The sequence below is a fragment of the Mobula birostris genome (assembly GCF_030028105.1).
Source record: "Mobula birostris isolate sMobBir1 chromosome 1 unlocalized genomic scaffold, sMobBir1.hap1 SUPER_1_unloc_1, whole genome shotgun sequence".
In the NCBI taxonomy this organism is placed as follows: domain Eukaryota; kingdom Metazoa; phylum Chordata; class Chondrichthyes; order Myliobatiformes; family Myliobatidae; genus Mobula; species Mobula birostris.
The window spans coordinates 295,506-315,492 of NW_027274035.1; the positions used below are offsets into that span (position 1 = coordinate 295,506).

Below are 19,987 nucleotides of genomic sequence, written 5' to 3' on the forward strand. Positions count from 1 at the left end.
CTAATTAATTCATAATTTCAATCCCTGTAAGTGCACTCATGCATCAACCCAGATTGTGCTGCATCTAGTTTTTGTTCTTCTTGTTCTGTTTGTTCAACTTTTTCACATGTCTCTTGGTTTTTCAAAAAATTGCACAAGTTTGCTAATGGTGGAAGCTGCTGACAGTGCAGCAGGACATCTGGGGTCTTAATGGGCAGTGAGACAATCGACATTAAGCTATCATTATCTCTTGTCCTTCCTTTATCACCAAAAAGGACTACAAAGGAGGATTACTAACCTTTGGGGAATTATGTGTCAAGTCAGGTATAGGAAGAGAAACAAAGAGATACAATTGGAAGAATATGGAAGGAGGAAACAGAGGCATGCTCGAAAATTTCAAAGTAAATTTATTATCAAAGTACATACATGCCACCAAATACTACCTTGAGATTCATTTTCTCGCAGGCATTTACAGTAGAACCAAGAAATACAATAAGACAATGAAAAACTACACACAAGGACTGACAACCAACCAATATGCAGCAGAATACACTGTGCATATAAAAAAGAGATAGATAGACAGACAGATAGATGATACTGAGATCCAGAGTTGTAGAGTCCTTGAAAGTTAGTCCATAGGTGTTGAAATGATTTCAGAGTTGAGGTGAGTGAAGTATCTACACTGGGGCAGCTAGTAGAGCTATTGCCTCAAAGTTCCAGTGATTTGGGTTCAATCCTGACTGCTGAGTTTGCACATTCTCCCAATGATGGTGTGGGTTTCCTGCAGGTATTCCAGTTTCCTCCCACAAGCCCAGTTGGTAGTTGAACTGGCGATGTTAATGGCCCCTACGTGTAGGTGTGTATAATGGCAGACTTTTGGAGGAGAACAAGATGAGGTGAGCATACGATTAACATAAATAGACTCAGTGCAGACATGTTGAGCTGAACGCTTATTTCTGTAAACACAAAATATTCTGCAGATGCTGGGGTCAAAGCAACACTCACTACAAGCTGGAAGAACTCAACAGGTCCACGGATGCTGCCCAACCTGCTGAGTTCCTCCAGCTTGTAGTGGCCCTTATTTCTGTACTGTATGACTCCATGATTAATTTTTTAACAGCAAACTTTAATGGGATTTTTAAGATCTAAAAACTTCGAAGGAATGACATTCCACACTCATTTATTCCTTTACATGAAAGAGGTTAATGAGCAGTCAATAACTATTACATCATCACACAAGTAATTATGGTACGCACTACAGGCAGGGGTATACTGGTTGAATATACTCAGTAACTGAGCCACCAAAGCCCAATGATTCACTGTCCTCTGGGTGAAGAAATTGCCTTCCTGAATGGCAAACACCTTACACTGAGACTGTGGCCCCTGGTTGAAAGGAAACATTATCCTTGAACTCACCCTGCCAAGCAGTCTGCTTATTCTCTTCTTATAGGATAAACTAACCATCAGTCTCACCACCAAACAATCCCAGGAACCAAGATTGTGAACCTTTATTGCAATCCCTCTGTCAAATATATTATTAGATAGTGAAAACAGATTAATGCAGATTTAACAGAGCAAATAATCACCAAAGTTCAAAGTACATTTATTATAGAAGTATGTATACCTTATACAACCTTGAGATTTGTCTCCTTACAGGCAGCCACAAAACAAAGAAACCCCAAAGAACCCATTAAGAAATACTGTCAAACACTCAATGCGCAGAGAGAGAAAAAATCAAATTGTGCAACCATAAAAGCAAGCAAGTAGCATTCAATACAAAAGTGAGTCCACAGATGCAAAGCCCGGAGCAGCCTGAGCAGGCCACAGCCTCAGCCTCAGTTCAGCACAGAGCCCACAGACACAAAGCCTGGGGCAGCCTGAGCAGGCCACAGCCTCAGCTTCAGTTCAGTACAGAGCCCACAGACACAAAGCCTGGGGCAGCCTGAGCAGGCCACAGCCTCAGCCTCAGCCTCAGTTCAGCACAGAGCCCACAGACACAAAGACTGGGGCAGCCTGAGCAGGCCACAGCCTCAGCCTCAGTTCAGCACAAAGCCCACAGACACAAAGCCCAGAGCAGCCTGGGCAGGCCACAGCCTCAGCCTCAGTTCAGCACAGAGCTGAGTAAACGTTACGGAGCCCAGAGCAGCCAATGTTCAAAATTCAATCACTATCACAACAAAAAGCAGATTATCTAGTCAATAGCTCAGAGATCACGTACATAAATTGACTACATTACAATTTTTCTACAAAGTGCTTTGGAAGGCATTATATAAATGCAAATCTTTCTTTTTGTTATAATATCACAGAGAATCATTTATTTTTATTTATGTATCGTGGATATCACTAACTATGCTATCCCTGATTGCCCTGGAACAGAGGATGCAGTTACAAACCAACCACATTAATGTGTTTGAAGTCACATATAAGACAGACCAGGTAAAGATGGAAGATTTTTTTCTTGAAGAACATTAACAGCTGTTTTGAAAACAAAAAGCAAGATATAAAGCAGGGAAGTAGGATCAATCAGAGCACTTGTGCAGTTTTGGTTCCCTTCCCTATGGAAGAACAGTGACATTGGAGGTGGTCTTATGCCACAATTCACCAGATTAACCAGGATCCAAAGGGAACTTGACAGACACATTGAGATGTCTTTACTCATGGAAGCACGAGTTTCCACTAGTGAAACTTGGGGTGGCACAGTTCCAGCACCAGTGATCGGGGTTCAATCCTAGCTGCTGTCTATAAGGAGTTTGTACGTTCTCTCTGTGACCATCTGGATTTCCTCCAGGTGCACCGGTTTTCTCACACATTCCAAGTACATATAGGTTAGGGTTAGGATTAGGAAGCTATTGGCACCAGAAGCATGCTCACATTTGTGGGATGCCCCAGACATCCTCAGACTGTGCTGGTCATTGATGCAAAACAGCCCATTGCACTGTATGTATTGATGTATAAATGTACAAATGACAAATAAAGCAGCATCCATTATTAAGGACCTCCAGCACTCAGGGCATGCCCTTTTCTCACTGTTACCATCAGGTAGGAGATAAAAGAAGCCTGAAGGCACACACTCAGCGATTCAGGAACAGCTTCTTCCCCTCTGCCATGACTTTGGACACTACCTCACTTATTTTACTATACAGTATTTTGCACATGTTTTAATAATCTACTCAATATACAGTACATAATTGGTTTACTATTATGTTTTATTTTTATTTATTATTATACTTTTTCTTTCTCTGCTAGATTATGTATTGCATTGAGCTACTGCTGCTAAGTTGACAAATTTCACATCACATGCCAGTGATAATAAACCTGATTCTGATTCTGATAACCTTTAGCGTGAGAGTCAGAGCAACAGTCAGAAGACAAGGGCCAACAATTTCACACTGGTGCATGGACTTTTCTTTCAGATGCCGTCCAGTATCTAATTCAGGCTACATACCTGGGAGAAGACAAGGCCTTTGCCACATTTCACTTTCCATCAGTACATTCCCCTCATCTTCACGATTTGCATACCACCACCAGCCACATCAACTTGTTTTTCCAGTAGGGTGCAATGTGAAGTCACAATCTAATGACTTGCTTTATTTGTAAAGCGTCTGTCTTTATTCCTCACTGTAAACGTAACTTTGCTGGATCAAATAATGACAGCACAAAAAGATCGTTACTTACCTTTTCACCCGTTTATTTCTTTGAGCTCAGCCAGCGAGTGAACTTGGAAACGACATCAGGGAGAGAACCTTTCTCATCTCTCCGGCGGTTCTACAAGTTCACTGCCCGATGTTAGAATTGTCAGAAGTTATAAGGCCACCGATACAAAAGAACAATCAATGTGATAAGTATTCCAGCCAAATCAATGGACTATTGATACAAAAGTACAGTCAATTTGTTAGACACTCCAGCCACCTTAATTAAAGAAAGGAATGTAACACCTGGTTTGCTGGAGCCACAACTTCATTACAAAGATAAGAACATCCGTCAAATTTATGCTTTAAATAAAAAGGAATGTTCTGTCTAATTTCCATCAGGTACTGCTTTTTGTCAAAATCAAAAGGTGTGAAAAGCCCAGAGATGTCTTATGTGGATCTGAGCGAACTTTAACCCTTATCTTGTTCCAAAGAAGGCAGCTGTGAGACATTATTCAAACACACTGCAGTCACAGACATAGTCAGTACTTAATTCACTGTTTACAGGGATCTGACAATCCCCCATTCTCATCACCTCTGCGCCTGAATTCATTCTACTTACTAAGACAACATATCATCTCTGTAGACTTGCTGATGAGCTGCAGGACAGGGTGTTGTGAAGCCATTAACCAAAGCTGGAATTACTTCATGAAGTGAGCACCTCTCATTGCACAAAGATGAAAAAAGCAAACCATTCTTTCTTTCCCTAGTGAGCTTTATAATGGGTAGCATAAATTAAAGGTTTGCTTGAATTGATGCATTTTCAGACCCAATGTGCATCTGATGAGGCCCAGACTTGCTGAACAAGGAATATGGTAATTCTTTTCAAAACGTGCACATATTTTAAAACTGTGACTTAAATGCTTACAAAACTATTGATGCATCCTCTCAGTTAACTGTGTCCATAATTTCTACTTATAAATTCAAATTTCCCCATTTACTGTAAAAACTGACTGTGCATCTGTGCAACAACACTCTAAGAACATACCATGTTGTGCTGCTTGTGTAACAGATTTATACATGTATTTTCCATTTTAAATGGCTTAAGTATATACAGAGAGGACGTCGAGAGGCTTGTCAAATGTTGAGAACAACAACCTAAGTTTCTTCCTGGACAAGAGAGAAGAGATGATTGTGGACTTCAGGAAGGCACAAGTCGGCCACTCTCCATTGCACTTCAATGGCTCTGCCGTGGAGAGAGTGAAGAGCACAGAGTTCCTCGGTGTGCATATAATGGCAATCTAACCTGGACCCATAACACCTCCTCATTAGTCAACAAGGCACAGCAGCGTCGACACTATCTGAGGAGATTAAGGCATGCAATGCTCCCCACCCCCCCATGCAATCATCTTTCTACAGGGGCAGCATTGAGAGTGACCTGTCTTGTTGAATCATTTTGTTTTACGGAAGCTGCAAGGTGTTGGAACACAAGTCCCTACAGAGGACAGTAAAAACCACAGAGGATTATAGTGGTGTCCTTCCCCCCCCCCCCCCCCACTAATGTGACATTTACTGGGAGAGTTGTACACAAAGGGCCCAAAGCTTTGTGGAGGATCCCTATCACCTATCCCACAATCTCTCTGACCCACTCCCAGCAGGAAGGAGGTACCAGAGCACCAGAACTAGGACTGTCCGACTAGGTAACAGCTTCTTCTCTCAGGCTGTGAGACTGATGAATATCCTGCCACCACTGAGATTTCTGCATTAGGACAGCAAGCAGTACGGTCTACCTGTGCTGCACACTACATGCACTTTGAATAATATTTTATTAACTTATTTGTGGTAATATATTGTTTTATGTGTTGAGTGGGTGCACCATGGTCTGAAGGGATGCTGATTCATTTGGTTGTAGGTAAGAATGTACAGTCAGATGACAATAAATTTGAATGATAGCACTGGCTTTGGGTTAAGATTCAAAATTGGAGAGAGGCTGATTATGATAACATCACAAAGGATGTGTAGATTGGAATAGGTTGTTTTCTGGCAAAGCAATGCTCAGTAAACGGGACACCTTCAAAATGAAATATTGAGAGTACAGAGTCTGTACATTCCTGTTAAAAATAAAAGATAAGCCTATCAGGTTTAGGAAACCTTGGTTTTTGAGGAATATCAAAGCCCTGGTTAAGAAGGAGGTGCATAGCAGGTGTAGGCAGCAAGTAACTTTGATGTATTTGAGGAGTATAAGAAATGCAAGAGAATATTTAAGATGAAAATCAGCTGTCACGCAGGTGAGAAACTGCTAGAAAGTTCTGCAGTCTGATGAACAAGGAGGCAATTAAAAGAGAGAGAGGGTACGGTGCGAGCTGAGGCACGAGCTGGGAAGTCACCATGGTAACAGCTCAGAGCGGTTGAGCTAACGGATGCTGGAATTTTGGATGGATTATAAAAAGTGGATCCTTCGGTCTGATAACGGCAGAGGAGACACGACACGAGAGAACTGCGGAAGCTACCCGAGAATCCACTGGTGGAGTTTAAGACCACCACGAGGGTGGAGGCAACAGACCGATTAATTTCCACCCGTGATTACCAGTGCAGATACGAGCTTGCCTGTGGTGGTCTGCTGTTGGTGAACCCGTGCCGTGGACCATTCCCTAGAAGGGGCTCTGTCCATCTGTGTCTGTGTGGGGGTCACACGAGGTGACTCTGAAGACTCCGGGAGCAAGAAAAACTAAAGCTGCCAACTGGAACATCAACTCAATTAACTCTCTCTCTCTCCATCAATTCAACTCGACGCAACACAAAGTGAACTGAACTGCTTAAGCTTACCTGACACCGTAATAAGTGATATCTACCTCCTGGACTATTATTTTTGTATCCACACACACATTTATGGATATATATATTAGAAAAAGTTGATAACCTGTATTGTATTATTCAGTTTAATGATATTAATTCGTAGTAGTAATAAATATAATCTTAATTTATAGTAAACCAGACTCCAGGTGTGTTCCATTTCTTCTGGATCTTTTCAACCCGTCACGGGGTTCGTGACAAAATTGGGGCCTGCGTCCGGGACAGGAACAAATTTGGTTGGAGCCAATTTTCGAAATTGTGTGGGGGCTTGTCTTGATTGGGGAAATCCCTTGTAATTAATGTGTGTGTGGAAAACAGCAGAAATGGAGGCTAGTAAACTTATAGAGAACCCTACTCCTCTGTTTTTGAGGACATAATAAAGGTTGGGAACCCCTCGCCAAGAGTTTACTTTGGAAGTATGACCACATTTTTTTAAGACTGGGTTACATTAAAAATAAGTCCAGATTTCAGGAATATATAACTGGCAAAAACCGTATGATATTTTCTTTTCCCTGTGTTATTAATTCAATATCTCATACAACATCCAGAATTACTCCTGTGCTGTTCCCAAGATCTGCTGAACCACGAGACTGTTGTGGCCCAGCCGACAAAATTCTCTCTCATTGTTGTAAATCCTCTTTTGATCATCCAGGCAAAATAAAACATTTCATTCTGTCTAAGCTTGTACATGTGGATGGATCTAAAATATCTCACCTTGAGGCTGAAGCAATGTTCCTTCTCTCTGGAGAGATGCATAATTTAGGAATGGTGGAATCACGACAATTAGAAGAAGGTACTTTAAAACTGAGGTAAGGCGAGAACAGATTCTCAAGAATGAAAATGAATCTGCATTGGTTTCTGTAGAACAACCTCGTGGTGTATTGGTTTTCTGGAGAAGAAAGAGACAAGTAAACAAAATGATGGCAAAACAATATTTGATGCAGGACAAATTACCATATCAAATTGTGCACATACCAGCAGTAATAAAATTAAATTAAATGCATTAGGAGTACGAACACATTGCTTTATCTCCCCTCTATCCAGTCTTCCACTGCTTGTCAGTGAAGCACTTACACAAAGCAAGCTGAATAGGAATTGAAATCTTCCTGCAGGGATTCATTATTAAAATATTGAACCAAACTTACTGGCCATATTATCCCTGGCTACAATTTTCAATATTCCTCCTTGATGTGTTCTGGTAGCTTTTATTACAATAATGAAATCATGAACAGCCATGAACTAAAAGAAAGCAGAATAAGCTTGAGGAGCTGAAAACATTGGAATTGTTTTCACACTGATAGTTCATGTTTACAACTACTTTCTTTACTTAAGTAGTATAAATCCAAGTTTATTGTCATTCAACCATACAGATGTATACAGCTAAACAAAATGTCATTCCACTGAGGCCGAGCTGCAAAACACAACATATATAGTTACATTCTAGCAAAATAACATTAGCACAAGTCCCTGAGACAACAAGATGTAGGAGCAGAATTAGGCCATTGGCCCATCAAGTCTACTCCACCATTTCATCATGGCTCATCAATTATTCCTCTCAACCCCAATCCCCATATCCCTTCAAGCCCTGACAAAGCAAGAACCTATCAACCTCTGCTTTAAATATACCAATAACTGTCATCCACAGATACTTGTGGCAAAGAATTCCACAGATTCAACACTGTCTGGGAAAGAAGTTCCTCCTCATCTCCATTCTAAAAGGACACCCCTCTATTCTGAGGCTGTGTCCTCTGTTCTTAGACTCTCTTACCATAGGAAACATCCTCTCCACATCCTTTCTATCAAGACCTTTCACCATTTGATAGGTTTCAATTAGGTCACCCCTCATTCTTCTGAATTCCAGTGAATGCAGGCCCACAGCCATCAAAAACTCTTCATGTGAAAAACCGTTCAATCCTGGAATCATTTTTACGAACCTCCTTTGAACCCTCTCCAATGTCAGTACATCCGTTTTAAGGTAAGGGGCTCAAAAATACTCACACACCAAGTGAGGGCTCACAAGGTCTGAAGATTGACAGGTAAACATAAAGTATGAAGTGCATGTTTATGTAGGAAAGCATAACGTTACTGGCATTATTATAGATAAAACAAGCAGTCATATAAATATGTGAAACACAGCAATAAAAGATGAAAAATGGCCAGTGCAAAATGAGAGTGTGTTTGTGAGTTAGGGAGCAGGGTGGGGAGGAAACAGAAACTTTGGAAAGAAAAATCAGGCAGGGACACTGCCCATTTACAGCTACATTACACCCTCACTTGTCAGTGTTTCATTTTCGTTTACTGGAAAGTGTGTACCATCTCAACCTAAGTTGATGACTGTGTTTCAAGGATCAATTCTGCATTAAAAATTCGAAGCTCAGCTTACTGTCAAATGCACTAGTGCAATGAAAACCAGCAAATGGTTGAAAGGACATAACTGTTCCTGAATCTGGTGTGGGGCTTTGGGTCCTACCCGACGGTAGCTGCGAAAAGATGGCATGGGATCTTTGATGAATGATGCTGGTTTCTTCAAGCAGCGTCTCCTTTCGATTACTGATGTTGGGGAGGGATGAGGCTGTGATGGGCAGAGTCCACTGCTCTCTACGGGTTCTTACGTTCCTACAGATTCAAAGTGCCATAACAGACAATGATGCAACCAGTCAGGGTACGTTCTACAGTGTTTCTGTAAAAATCCATTCAAGTGTTCAATGACAAACCAAAACTCATTAACCTCGGGTTAATGAGCAGGTGTTTAGTGCCGTTTGCCTGTGTTTGACTGGTCTCTCTCTCTCTCTCTCTCCCCCCCCCCCCCACGCGTTCGCTGCTGTCAAAGGAGGGTGCCTGCATTTGACTCGTCTCCCTCTCCCTCTCATTTGATGCTGCCACAGGAACGGTAGAGTGGTGGGTGTGTACCAGGCACTGCCAGCAGTGGTGGTAGAAGCACCTAGATTAGGGATATTTAAGACACTCTTAGATAGGCACATGGACGATAGAAGGAAGGGAAGGGGTAGATTGATGTTAGAGTAGGTTAAAAGGCTGGCACAATATCATGGGCTGAGCTGTATTGTTCTATATTCTGAAGAACACCAATATAACACACATTAATGTGCTGTTGATGGCATTGGATGAAAAGGAAATATTGGCACAAATGCTGGGAGAACTCTCCAGCGTTTTATTGAAACATTTTATAGCCACCTTATACAGTTATAAAATAACATTACCCCTAGGGAGAGTTGTAGAACAGAGACTGAGGGGTACAAATATATAGCTCAAGGGGTGCAAACACATAGTTCCCTGAAAGTGGCAAAACATTTAGTCAGGGTGAAGAAAGTATACTGTCTTTGCTAAGGTAGTGAAGTTTCAAACTAAAGGGCACAGGTTAAGGTCAGAAAAGGAAGGTTTAAAGGGAAATTGAAGAGCAAGTTTTTTCCATACAGTGTATGAACATGCATTGTATGAACATATGTGAAATGAACTGCTAATGAAATTGGCAAAGACAGGTACAATTACAACATTGAAAAGACATTTGGTCAGGTACATAGATAGGAAGGATTTAGAGGGATATGGGCAAAGCACAGGTGAAGGGGATCACCTCAGTGCATTTACTAGCTCAGTACTTTTTGAGTAATATTGTAAATATATTGTTTGATGAATCATTCTTTGTTTACAATTCATTATAGGTTATACGTAAGAAGTATGTGAACGACATTCATAATTACGCCAACACATCATATGCGAGTGCCACACTAAAAGAAAAAACTAAGTAGACATGTTTTTCAGGCTCCCGTGTCTTTCTTTCAATCAGCTTCTGGAGTTACAGAACATAACAAGGGCAACAAGGAAGTTTTAAAATGAACCCGAGATGACTATCTATCTGCTGAAGTGCAGCATGTTTTTTCTTTGCAAGGCAAGAGAGACATTTGAGTTTAAAAAAAAGAACAGCACATTTCTTCAGAAGGGGAGAGAGACTTCGAGTTTTGAAAAAAGGCAGTTAGTACTGGATGATAACAATAATAAATTTTAAAAAAGCAGAAATGACTGGCTACGTTGGAAAGACAGACACATTCGATTGCACAACAGATAACAGGATGATGCATACTGAATGAACTGAGCAGTATTTTGAAGCAAATTATATAACTAATGAAAAGTGAGTGCTAGAGTTACTGACGACAATAGGTCAAAAAGCATACAGTTTGCCTAGAAGTCTGAACATTCCAACCAAACCAGCTGAAATCCCACATCCTACAGATGTGGGAATTCGGGACACCTGACTGTCTCCCTGGTGTCTACATCTGCGGGAAGTGCACCCAACTTCAATGCCTGACTGACTGGGTCAAGGAGTTAAGAGCTAGAGTTGGATGTACTCAGGATAATTCAGGAGGCTGAAGCTATTATAGATGAGACTTTTGAAGAGGTGGTCACATCCAGAGTACTGGCTTTGGACAGCAAATGGGTAACTACCAGGAAAGGTAAGAGGATTAAGTCATCAGTGCAGGGTTTCCCCTGTGACTATTCCCCTCAGCAATAAATATATCCCTTTGAATACTGTTGTTGGGGGGTGGGGGGAAATGACCCATCAGATCACTGCAGCAGCCATCAGGCTGTTAACACTGTGAACAACAGGAATTCTGCAGATGCTGGAAATTCAAGCAACACACATCAAAGTTGTTGGTGAAATAGTTAAAAAGTGTAAGAGACAATCTACTATTTAACTGAGTAATAAATCATGTATTTAAATGAAATACAGAACAAACTAGAACACTAACAGTACTACCACTGTACTATAAAACTGTAGTTCCTAATAGCTATTGATGGAGGAATTCATGCACATTGTATGCTACACACATAAAAGTTGCTGGTGAATGCAGCAGGCCAGGCAGCATCTCTAGGAAGAGGTACAGTCAACGTTTCAGGCCGAGACCCTTCGTCAGGACAAACTGAAGGAAGAGTGAGTAAGGGATTTGAAAACTGGAGGGTGAGGGGGAGATCCAAAGTGATAGGAGAAGACAGGAGGGGGAGGGATGGAGCCAAGAGCTGGACAGGTGATTGGCAAAAGGGATACGAGAGGATCATGGGACAGGAGGTCCGGGAAGAAAGACAAGGAGGGGTGGGGGGGTGGGACCCAGAAGATGGGCAAGGGGTATATTCAGAGGGACAGAGGGAGAAAAAGGAGAGTGAGAGAAAGAATGTGTGTATAAAAATAAGTAACAGATGGGGTACGAGGGGGAGGTGGGGCATTAGCGGAAGTTAGAGAAGTCGATGTTCATGCCATCAGGTTGGAGGCTACCCAGACAGAATATAAGGTGTTGTTCCTCCAACCTGAGTGTGGCTTCATCTTTACAGTAGATGATGCCGTGGATAGACATGTCAGAATGGGAATGGGATGTGGAATGTGTGGCCACTGGGAGATCCTGCTTTCTCTGGCGGACAGAGCGTAGGTGTTCAGCAAAGCGGTCTCCCAGTCTGCGTCGAGTCTCGCCAATATATACAAGGCCACATCGGGAGCACCGGACACAGTATATCACCCCAGCCGACTCTGCTCCATCTAGTGGAATTAGTCCTTACTCTTAATAATTTCTCCTTTGGCTCCTCCCACTTCCTCCAAACTAAAGGTGTAGCTATGGGCACCCGTATGGGTCCTAGCTATGCCTGCCTTTTTGTTGGGTTTGTGGAACAATCTATGTTCCGTGCCTATTCTGGTATCTATCCCCCACTTTTCCTTGACTACATCGACAACTGCATTGGCGCTGCTTCCTGCACGCATGCAGAACTCGTTGACTTTATTAACTTTGCCTCCAACTTTCACCCTGCCCTCAAGTTTACCTGGTCCATTTCCGACACCTCCCTCCCCTTTCTAGATCTTTCTGTCTCTGTCTCTGGAGACAGCTTATCCACTGATGTCTACTATAAGCCTACTGACTCTCACAGCTATCTGGACTATTCCTCTTCTCACCCTGTCTCTTGCAAAAACGCCATCCCCTTCTCGCAATTCCTCCGTCTCCGCCGCATCTGCTCTCAGGATGAGGCTTTTCATTCTAGTACAAGGGAGATGTCTTCCTTTTTTAAAGAAAGGGGCTTCCCTTCCTCCACTATCAACTCTGCTCTTAACCGCATCTCCCCCATTTCACGCACATCTGCTCTCACTCCATCCTCCCGCCACCCCACCAGGAATAGGATTCTCCTGGTCCTCACCTACCACCCCACCAGCCTCCGGGTCCAACATATTATTCTCCGTAACTTCCGCCACCTCCAACGGGATCCCACCACTAAGCACATCTTTCCCTCCCCCCCCTCTCTGCATTCCGCGGGGATCGCTCCCTACGCGACTCCCTTGTCCATTCGTCCCCCCCATCCCTCCCCACTGATCTCTCTCCTGGCACTTATCCGTGTAAGCGGAACAAGTGCTACACATGCCCTTACACTTCCTCCCTTACCACCATTCAGGGCCCCAAACAGTCCTTCCAGGTGAGGCAACACTTCACCTGTGAGTCGGCTGGGGTGATATACTGCGTCCGGTGCTCCCGATGTGGCCTTGTATATATTGGCGAGACCCGACGCAGACTGGGAGACCGCTTTGCTGAACATCTACGCTCTGTCCGCCAGAGAAAGCAGGATCTCCCAGTGGCCACACATTTTAATTCCACATCCCATTCCCATTCTGACATGTCTATCCACGGCCTCCTCTACTGTAAAGATGAAGCCACACTCAGGTTGGAGGAACAACACCTTATATTCCGTCTGAGTAGCCTCCAACCTGATGGCATGAACATCGACTTCTCTAACTTCCGCTAAGGCCCCACCTCCCCCTCATACCCCATCTGTTACTTATTTTTATGCACACATTCTTTCTCTCACTCTCCATTTTCTCCCTCTGTCCCTCTGAATATATCTCTTGCCCATCCTCTGGGTCCCCCCCCCCCACTTGTCTTTCTTCCCGGACCTCCTGTCCCATGATCCTCTCGTATCCCCTTTTGCCTATCACCTGTCCAGCTCTTGGCTCCATCCCTCCCCCTCCTGTCTTCTCCTATCATTTTGGATCTCCCCCTCCCCCTCTCAAATCCCTTAGTCCTGACGAAGGGTCTCAGCCTGAAACGTCGACTGCACCTCTTCCTAGAGATGCTGCCTGGCCTGCTGCGTTCACCAGCAACTTTGATGTGTGTGGCCAGCTTTCAGCCTCGACAGGGAAGGGTAAAGTCAGGCAGTGTGGTAGTTACAGAGAGCTCTAGAGTTAGGGGGACAGAATTCTATGGCTGCTAAACAGACATCAGGATGGTGCATTCCCTCCCGGGTGCTAGGGTCCATGATTTATCACAGCCGCTGCATGATACCTCAAGGAGAAAGGGAACAGCCAGAAGTTGTGGTGCATATTGGCACCAATGACATAGACAGGAAAAGGGAAGAGGTCCTACATAGTGAGTATATAGAGTTGGAAGGAAGCTAAAAAGAACCTCCAAGGTTGTCATCTGCAGATTTTTCCTTGCACGATGGGTATTGCAGGTAGGAATGGGGTGACAGCACGGATGAATGAGTGGTTGCAGAGATGGTGCAGGGGGACAGGGTTTCAAGTTCTTGGATCACTGGAACTTTTTCTTGGGAAGGGGTGAACTGTACAAGAAAAGGTCCATTGTTATTTGTCATCTATATCAATGATCTGGATGATAATGTGGTAAATTGGATCAGCAAATTTGCTGATGATACAAAGATTGGAGGTGTAGTGGACAGTGAGGAAGGTTTTCAGAGACTGCAGAGGGACTTGGACCAGCTGGAAAAATGGGCTGAAAAATGGCAGATGGAGTTTAATAAAGACAAGTGTGAGGTATTGCACGTTGGAAGGACAAACCAAGGTAGAACATACAGGGTTAATGGTAAGGCACTGAGGAGTGCAGTAGAACAGAGGGATCTGGGAATACAGATACAAAATTCCCTAAAAGTGGCGTCACAGGTAGATAGGGTCATAAAGAGAGCTTTTGGTACATTGGCCTTTATTAATCAAAGTATTGAGTTAGAGCTGGAATGTTATGATGACGTTGTATAAGGCATTGGTGAGGCCAAATCTGGAGTATTGTGTTCAGTTTTGGTCACCAAATTACATTAAGGATACAAATAAGGTTGAAAGAGTGCAGATAAGGTTTACAACGATGTTGCCAGGACTTGAGAAACTCAGTTACAGAGAAAGGTTGACTAGGTTAGGACTTTATTCCCTGGAGCGTAGAAGAATGTGGGGAGATTTGATAGAGGTATATAAAATTATGATGGGTATAGATAGAGTGAATGCAAGCAGGCTTTTTCCACTGAGGCAAGGGGAGAAAAAACACCAGAGGACATGGGTTGTGGGGGGGGGGGAGTTTAAAGGGAACATTGGCGGGGGCTTCTTCACACAGAGAGTGGTGGGAGTATGGAATGAGCTGCCAGACGAGGTGGTAAATGCGGGTTCTTTTTTAACATTTAAGAATAAATTGGACAGATACATGGATGGGAGGTGTATGGAGGGATATGGTCCGTGTGCAGGTCAGTGGGACTAGGCAGAAAATGGTTCTGTGCTGTAGTTTTTCTATGGTTTCTATGGATGAGTTGCACCCGAACAGAAGGGGAACCAATATCCTGGCCAGCAGGTTTGCTGATGCTACTCAGGAAAGTTTCAACAAGTTTTGCTGAGGGCTGGGAACCGGAGCCCCAGGTCAGTAGGGGAAGAATTGGACCAGAAGGTAGATGTCAAGAAAAGTACTGAAAGGCAAAATCAAAATAAAAGGCATGATGTGTCAGATATTTTGAACTGTGTATATTTTAATGCTAGGAGTATTATGGGTAAGGGTGATGAACTTGGAGCATGGATCAATACGTGGAACTACGATGTTGCAGCCATTACTGAAACTTGGTTGAGAGCGCGGCAGGAAAGGGTGATTAATGTACCAGGTTTTCAAAGTTTCAGAAAAGATAGAGGAGGAGGTAAAAGAGGAAGTGGAGTTGCACTACTAATCAGAGACAATATCACAGCTACACTTAGAGGAGACAAAATGGAGGGGTCACACACTAACTCCATTTGGGTAGGACTCAGGGATAGGAAGGGTGCAATCACACTGATGGGATCGTACTACTGACTCCACAATAGCCACTGAGATATTGAGGAACAGATATGTAATGAGATTAAGGAAATGTGTAAAAATAATAGGGTTGTTGTCATGGGGAATTTCAACTTCCCCAATATAAACTGGGGCCTTCTTAGTGTAAGGGGTTTAGATGGCACTGAATTTGTTACATGCATCCAAGAAGGTTTCTTAAATCAGTATGTGTACGGTCCAACAAGAAGAGGGGCCATACTAAACCCGGTGTTAGGTAATGAGCCTGACCTTTCTGTGGGTGAACAGCAACCACAAATCTTTCAGGATAGCTGCAGACAAGGATAGGTATGGTCCTTGTGGGAGAGTTTTATATTGGATTTGGGAAAATTACAAGGGCATTAGGCAGGAACTAAGAAGCATTAACTGGGAACACCTTTTCTCTGGCAAGTCCACATCAGACATGTGGAGGGTGTTTAAAGATCAATGGCACAGAGTACAGGAAAGGTAAGTTCCTGTTAGAAGGAAGGACAGGGATGGAAAGATAAGAGAATCTTGGATGTCCAGAGAAAGGATGAATTTAGTCAAGAAAGTTAGTTGGAAGTTAGAATCAAATGAAGCACATGAGGAGTGTAAGTAAGCCAGAAAAGAACTAAAGGGAATTAGGAAAGCCAGGGGGTGGCGGGGGGGGGGGGGGGGGGGCGCGGTGGTCTGAAAAGTCCTTTGCAAGTAGGATTAAGGTGAATCCCAAGGCATTCTATACATACATCAAGAGCAAGAGGATAACTAGGGAGGGGGTGGAACAACTCAAGGATAAAGGACGGAACATTTGCTTGGATGCAGAGAATGTGAGAGATGTACTTAATGAGTACTTTGCTTCAGTATTTACCAAGAAAAAAGATATGGTGGACCAGGAGATCAGTACTGAGCGTATAAATACGTTACAGTGCTTAGAGGTCAAGGAGAAGGAAGTGTTGGGCCTCCTGAGTATTAAGGTGCATAAATCCCCAGGGCCTGATGGGACTTTCCCCAGGTTATTGAAGGAGGCAAGAGATGCAATTGCTGGGCCCTTGACCAGTATCTTCATTCCTCTCTAGCCACAGGTGAGGCCGTGGAGGACTATCGAGTGGCAAATGCTGTACCTCTATTTTTAAGACTGGAACATGGGAAAATCCTGGGGACTACAGACCAGCGAGTCTATCATCAGCTGTAGGGAAATTGATGGAGAAAGTTCTTTGGGTTTGGATATATAGGCATTTGGAAACCCATGTCTAATTTAAGGAGAGACAACAAGGCTTTGCGCATAGCAATTTGTGCTTTACCAACTTAATCGAGTTTTTTGAGAAGGTAACAAGAGAGATTGATGAGGGCAGGGTAGCGGATGTTGTCTACATGGATTTTAGTAAGGTGCTTGAGAGTCCCTCGTGGGAAGCTAATTCGGAAGATGAAGATGCATGGGATCTGCAGTGAATTGGCTGTTTGGATTTAGAACTGGCTTGTGCGTAGAAGACAGAGGACAGTAGTTGAAGGGAGTTATTCGAACTGCAGTCCTGTAACTAGTGGTGTTTATTGGAGAATGCATTATATTCTATATGTATTGCAGTATTTACTCAGCAGTATTTACCCAAATGTACACATTGTAACAGCATTTACTCAAAGGGACATTGTATTTTCTATATTCACTATGTAACTGCTGCTAGCTCAGTGGAAAGTATTCACTATGTAGCCATGACTTTTGACCTAATCACTATTAATTCATGAAGAGAACTAGAATGAAACCAAGTAGGAAGATAACGGTGGCGAGTAAGGTAATGAAATATGTGGCAGTATGTCAAAACAAGACCAATTAAGAAATAACTGTGGTTAGGGATGAGGGGACACCTGGTCTAAAAAGTAAACTAGGACATAATTAAATTGGGGAGTAAAACAATAGTGGAAGGTCGAGAGCGGATGTATTGATGATATGTGATCACAGGCCGTCTGGATATGATAATGTAGCTAAGATAGGAGATTGCTATAAAAAATGCTGTGTACAAGCCTCGATGGGCAGTCAGCTACTAACTTTCTGATTGTCTCAGCCTTGATTTGCAAATTAAAGTTTAAACCTTCTTGAAGGATTTTCTGCGTCTCCTTGTTGTTTGTAAGAAACGAGAAACCACGACATGTTCTGCAGGGTTCTGTGCTGGGCCTCTGCTGCTTGTGATGTATATAAATGACCTGGATGAAAATGTAGATGGATGGGTTGGTAAATTTGCAGGTGATACCAAGATAGTGTCGAAGACTGGCAAAGACATCGCGATATAGATCAGTTGCAGATCTGGGCAGAGAAATAGCAGATGGAGTTTAACCCAGATAAATGTGAGGTATTGTAATTTGGTAGGGCAAATGCCAGGCAACAGTACACTGTTAAGGGGCAAGATTCTAACAGCGATGCTGAGCAGAGAGATTTTCGGTTCCAAGTTCATAGCACCTTGAACATGGCTACGAGGTCGACAAGGTGGTTAAGACTTATGGAATGCTTGCTTTTATTAGTCGAGGCATCGAGTTCGAAAGTCAGGAGGTTATGTTGCAACTTTATAAAACTCTGGTTAAGTCACATCTGGAGTACTGCATACAGTGTCACTCACCCCACTATAGGATGGATGGTGAGGCTTTGAAGAGGGTGCAGAAGAGGTTCAGCAGGACGCTGCCTGGTTATACGTAAAAAGTACGTGAATGGCATACCTCATTACAGCACCATGCCATGAGTGGATGGCTTATTAAAAGAAGAAACTAAGTAGACATGTTTTTCCAGCTCCCTGCTTCCCCCCCCCCCCATTAGTTCTTGGAGTTACAAAACATAACAAGATAGGCATCTCACCCGGTGTAAACAACTTGGACAAAAAGGATATTTTCAGTGCTGCAGGATTGTACAGCTGACAGCCCAACAGCACAGCAGGGGCTGAGGGAGAGAGGATCTGCAGGGTGTGTGGGGAAGTGTGAAACAGAAACATGTGGCTGTACATAATACAGTAAAATTCATCAAATTGCCTGTTGCTACATTTCAGCCAGGTAGGTCTCTGCTGTGCCCATCTCAGTCCCAAACAGCCCGCATGGCCTACCTCACTCTCCCTGCAATTAATCTGTCAAGCACTTTAGGAATTTAAGATTTTACATTATAAAAATAAATTTGCTGTGTATTGTCAAAACTTCAGTTGTGCAGAAACTACATGTAGAAACATTACTTCGAACAACGTCCATGCCTCAGCTTTTGTTGTGGCAATGAGGGTTGCTTTGTTTTTTAATGGAATAATTCTGCAATAAAAGCAGGGTTTGTTTGTGCAATAAAAGCAGGGTTTTCAAACAGTCACGGGCAGGAGGACGGTCGTAATTTCACGTGGTCAAAATCCAGGTACAAACGGGACAGAAGAAGCGCGTATTTGGTGCACTTGCTAGACATTTTACTTAGTAACTCCAGCTAGTGAGTTTTAAAGGAAAGAGGAACATTGTTTTTACCAGCAGTGTGTCATACCCGCCAATACACCGGTGTCGTGCGCAGTGTGTAGGCGTCGATTCAAGCTGTTCCTGGCGGCTTTAGAAAGAGTGCACCCGGTTTATCAGCAGTACTTCCTTCAGGCCTGACCTTGCTGACACTCAGTACGTTTACCTGCTCTGTAGTTTTCGGGATTTGCCCTGGCGACGGCAGGTTCTGTCTCCTCTTCGATACTCCTCTCATTTCTCCGCTTTCCACGGACACTTCCGCTCCTCGCTCTCGGACGTCAGCGACGGGAGGCTGTCCCAGGCCACGTCCTAATCCACGCTGAAAGGTGCTGGGGGCAATTGCTGGGAGCATTGGAACGGACTGGAAACTCGGACTGAAAAATATGCATTTACAGACCTACAGTTGAGTTTTAAACAGATTGTTGATTTAAACCTGTTCTCCAGCATCATAATCAAAAATGTATACTTAAATTGCAGTCCTGCATAACCTTGAAAATTAAATTATATATACCCTCATTACCCTAAAGCATGGGTTCCCTTTTTTTATGCCATGGACCATTACCATTAACCGAGGAATCCGTAGACCCCAGATTGAAAACCCCTGCCCTAAAGCTTTTCATGTTTAAATGGATGTTTTGAGAATTTGGAGTTATGTGAAATCTAATATTGCTGCTAACATTTTATTGTGAGCATTTTACTGGTTGAGAAAAATAACTGGCGCCTGTCCTTATGCATTAATGTACGTTATGGCGTGCCTTCAACTAACATAGCTCAAGCATAGCCATGTTAAATAGTTGAAGTAAAAACACTGACTTGTCAATACTTATCCTGCATTCATTACCTTATGAACAAGACCTTCGGAACATGAACTATGGGAAATACTATTATGTGCACCTGAGGTGGTGATTTCATCCCCTCCCAAAATAAACCTTTGCACAGTAATCCTGCTGTTCTTAGGAGACAGCAAACTGGAACATTGCAATTAACACAAAC

General features: G+C 43.1%; 1 protein-coding gene across 2 annotated transcripts in view; it reads right to left on the reverse strand.

Annotated features, from left to right (window-relative positions):
* The window catches only part of LOC140191983 (uncharacterized), a 194,720-nt gene extending 175,458 nt beyond the window's left edge, over positions 1-19,262 (reverse strand). For both annotated transcript variants that reach the window (XM_072249887.1, XM_072249886.1), the window contains exons 1-2: positions 19,161-19,262; positions 7,176-7,350 (exon numbers count right to left, since the gene is read on the reverse strand). In XM_072249887.1, the coding sequence (XP_072105988.1) occupies positions 7,176-7,350; positions 19,161-19,229 (244 nt within the window). In that variant the 5' untranslated portion in view covers positions 19,230-19,262. The remainder of the gene's footprint in view (positions 1-7,175; positions 7,351-19,160) is intronic.
* Positions 19,263-19,987: the final 725 nt, after the last annotated feature.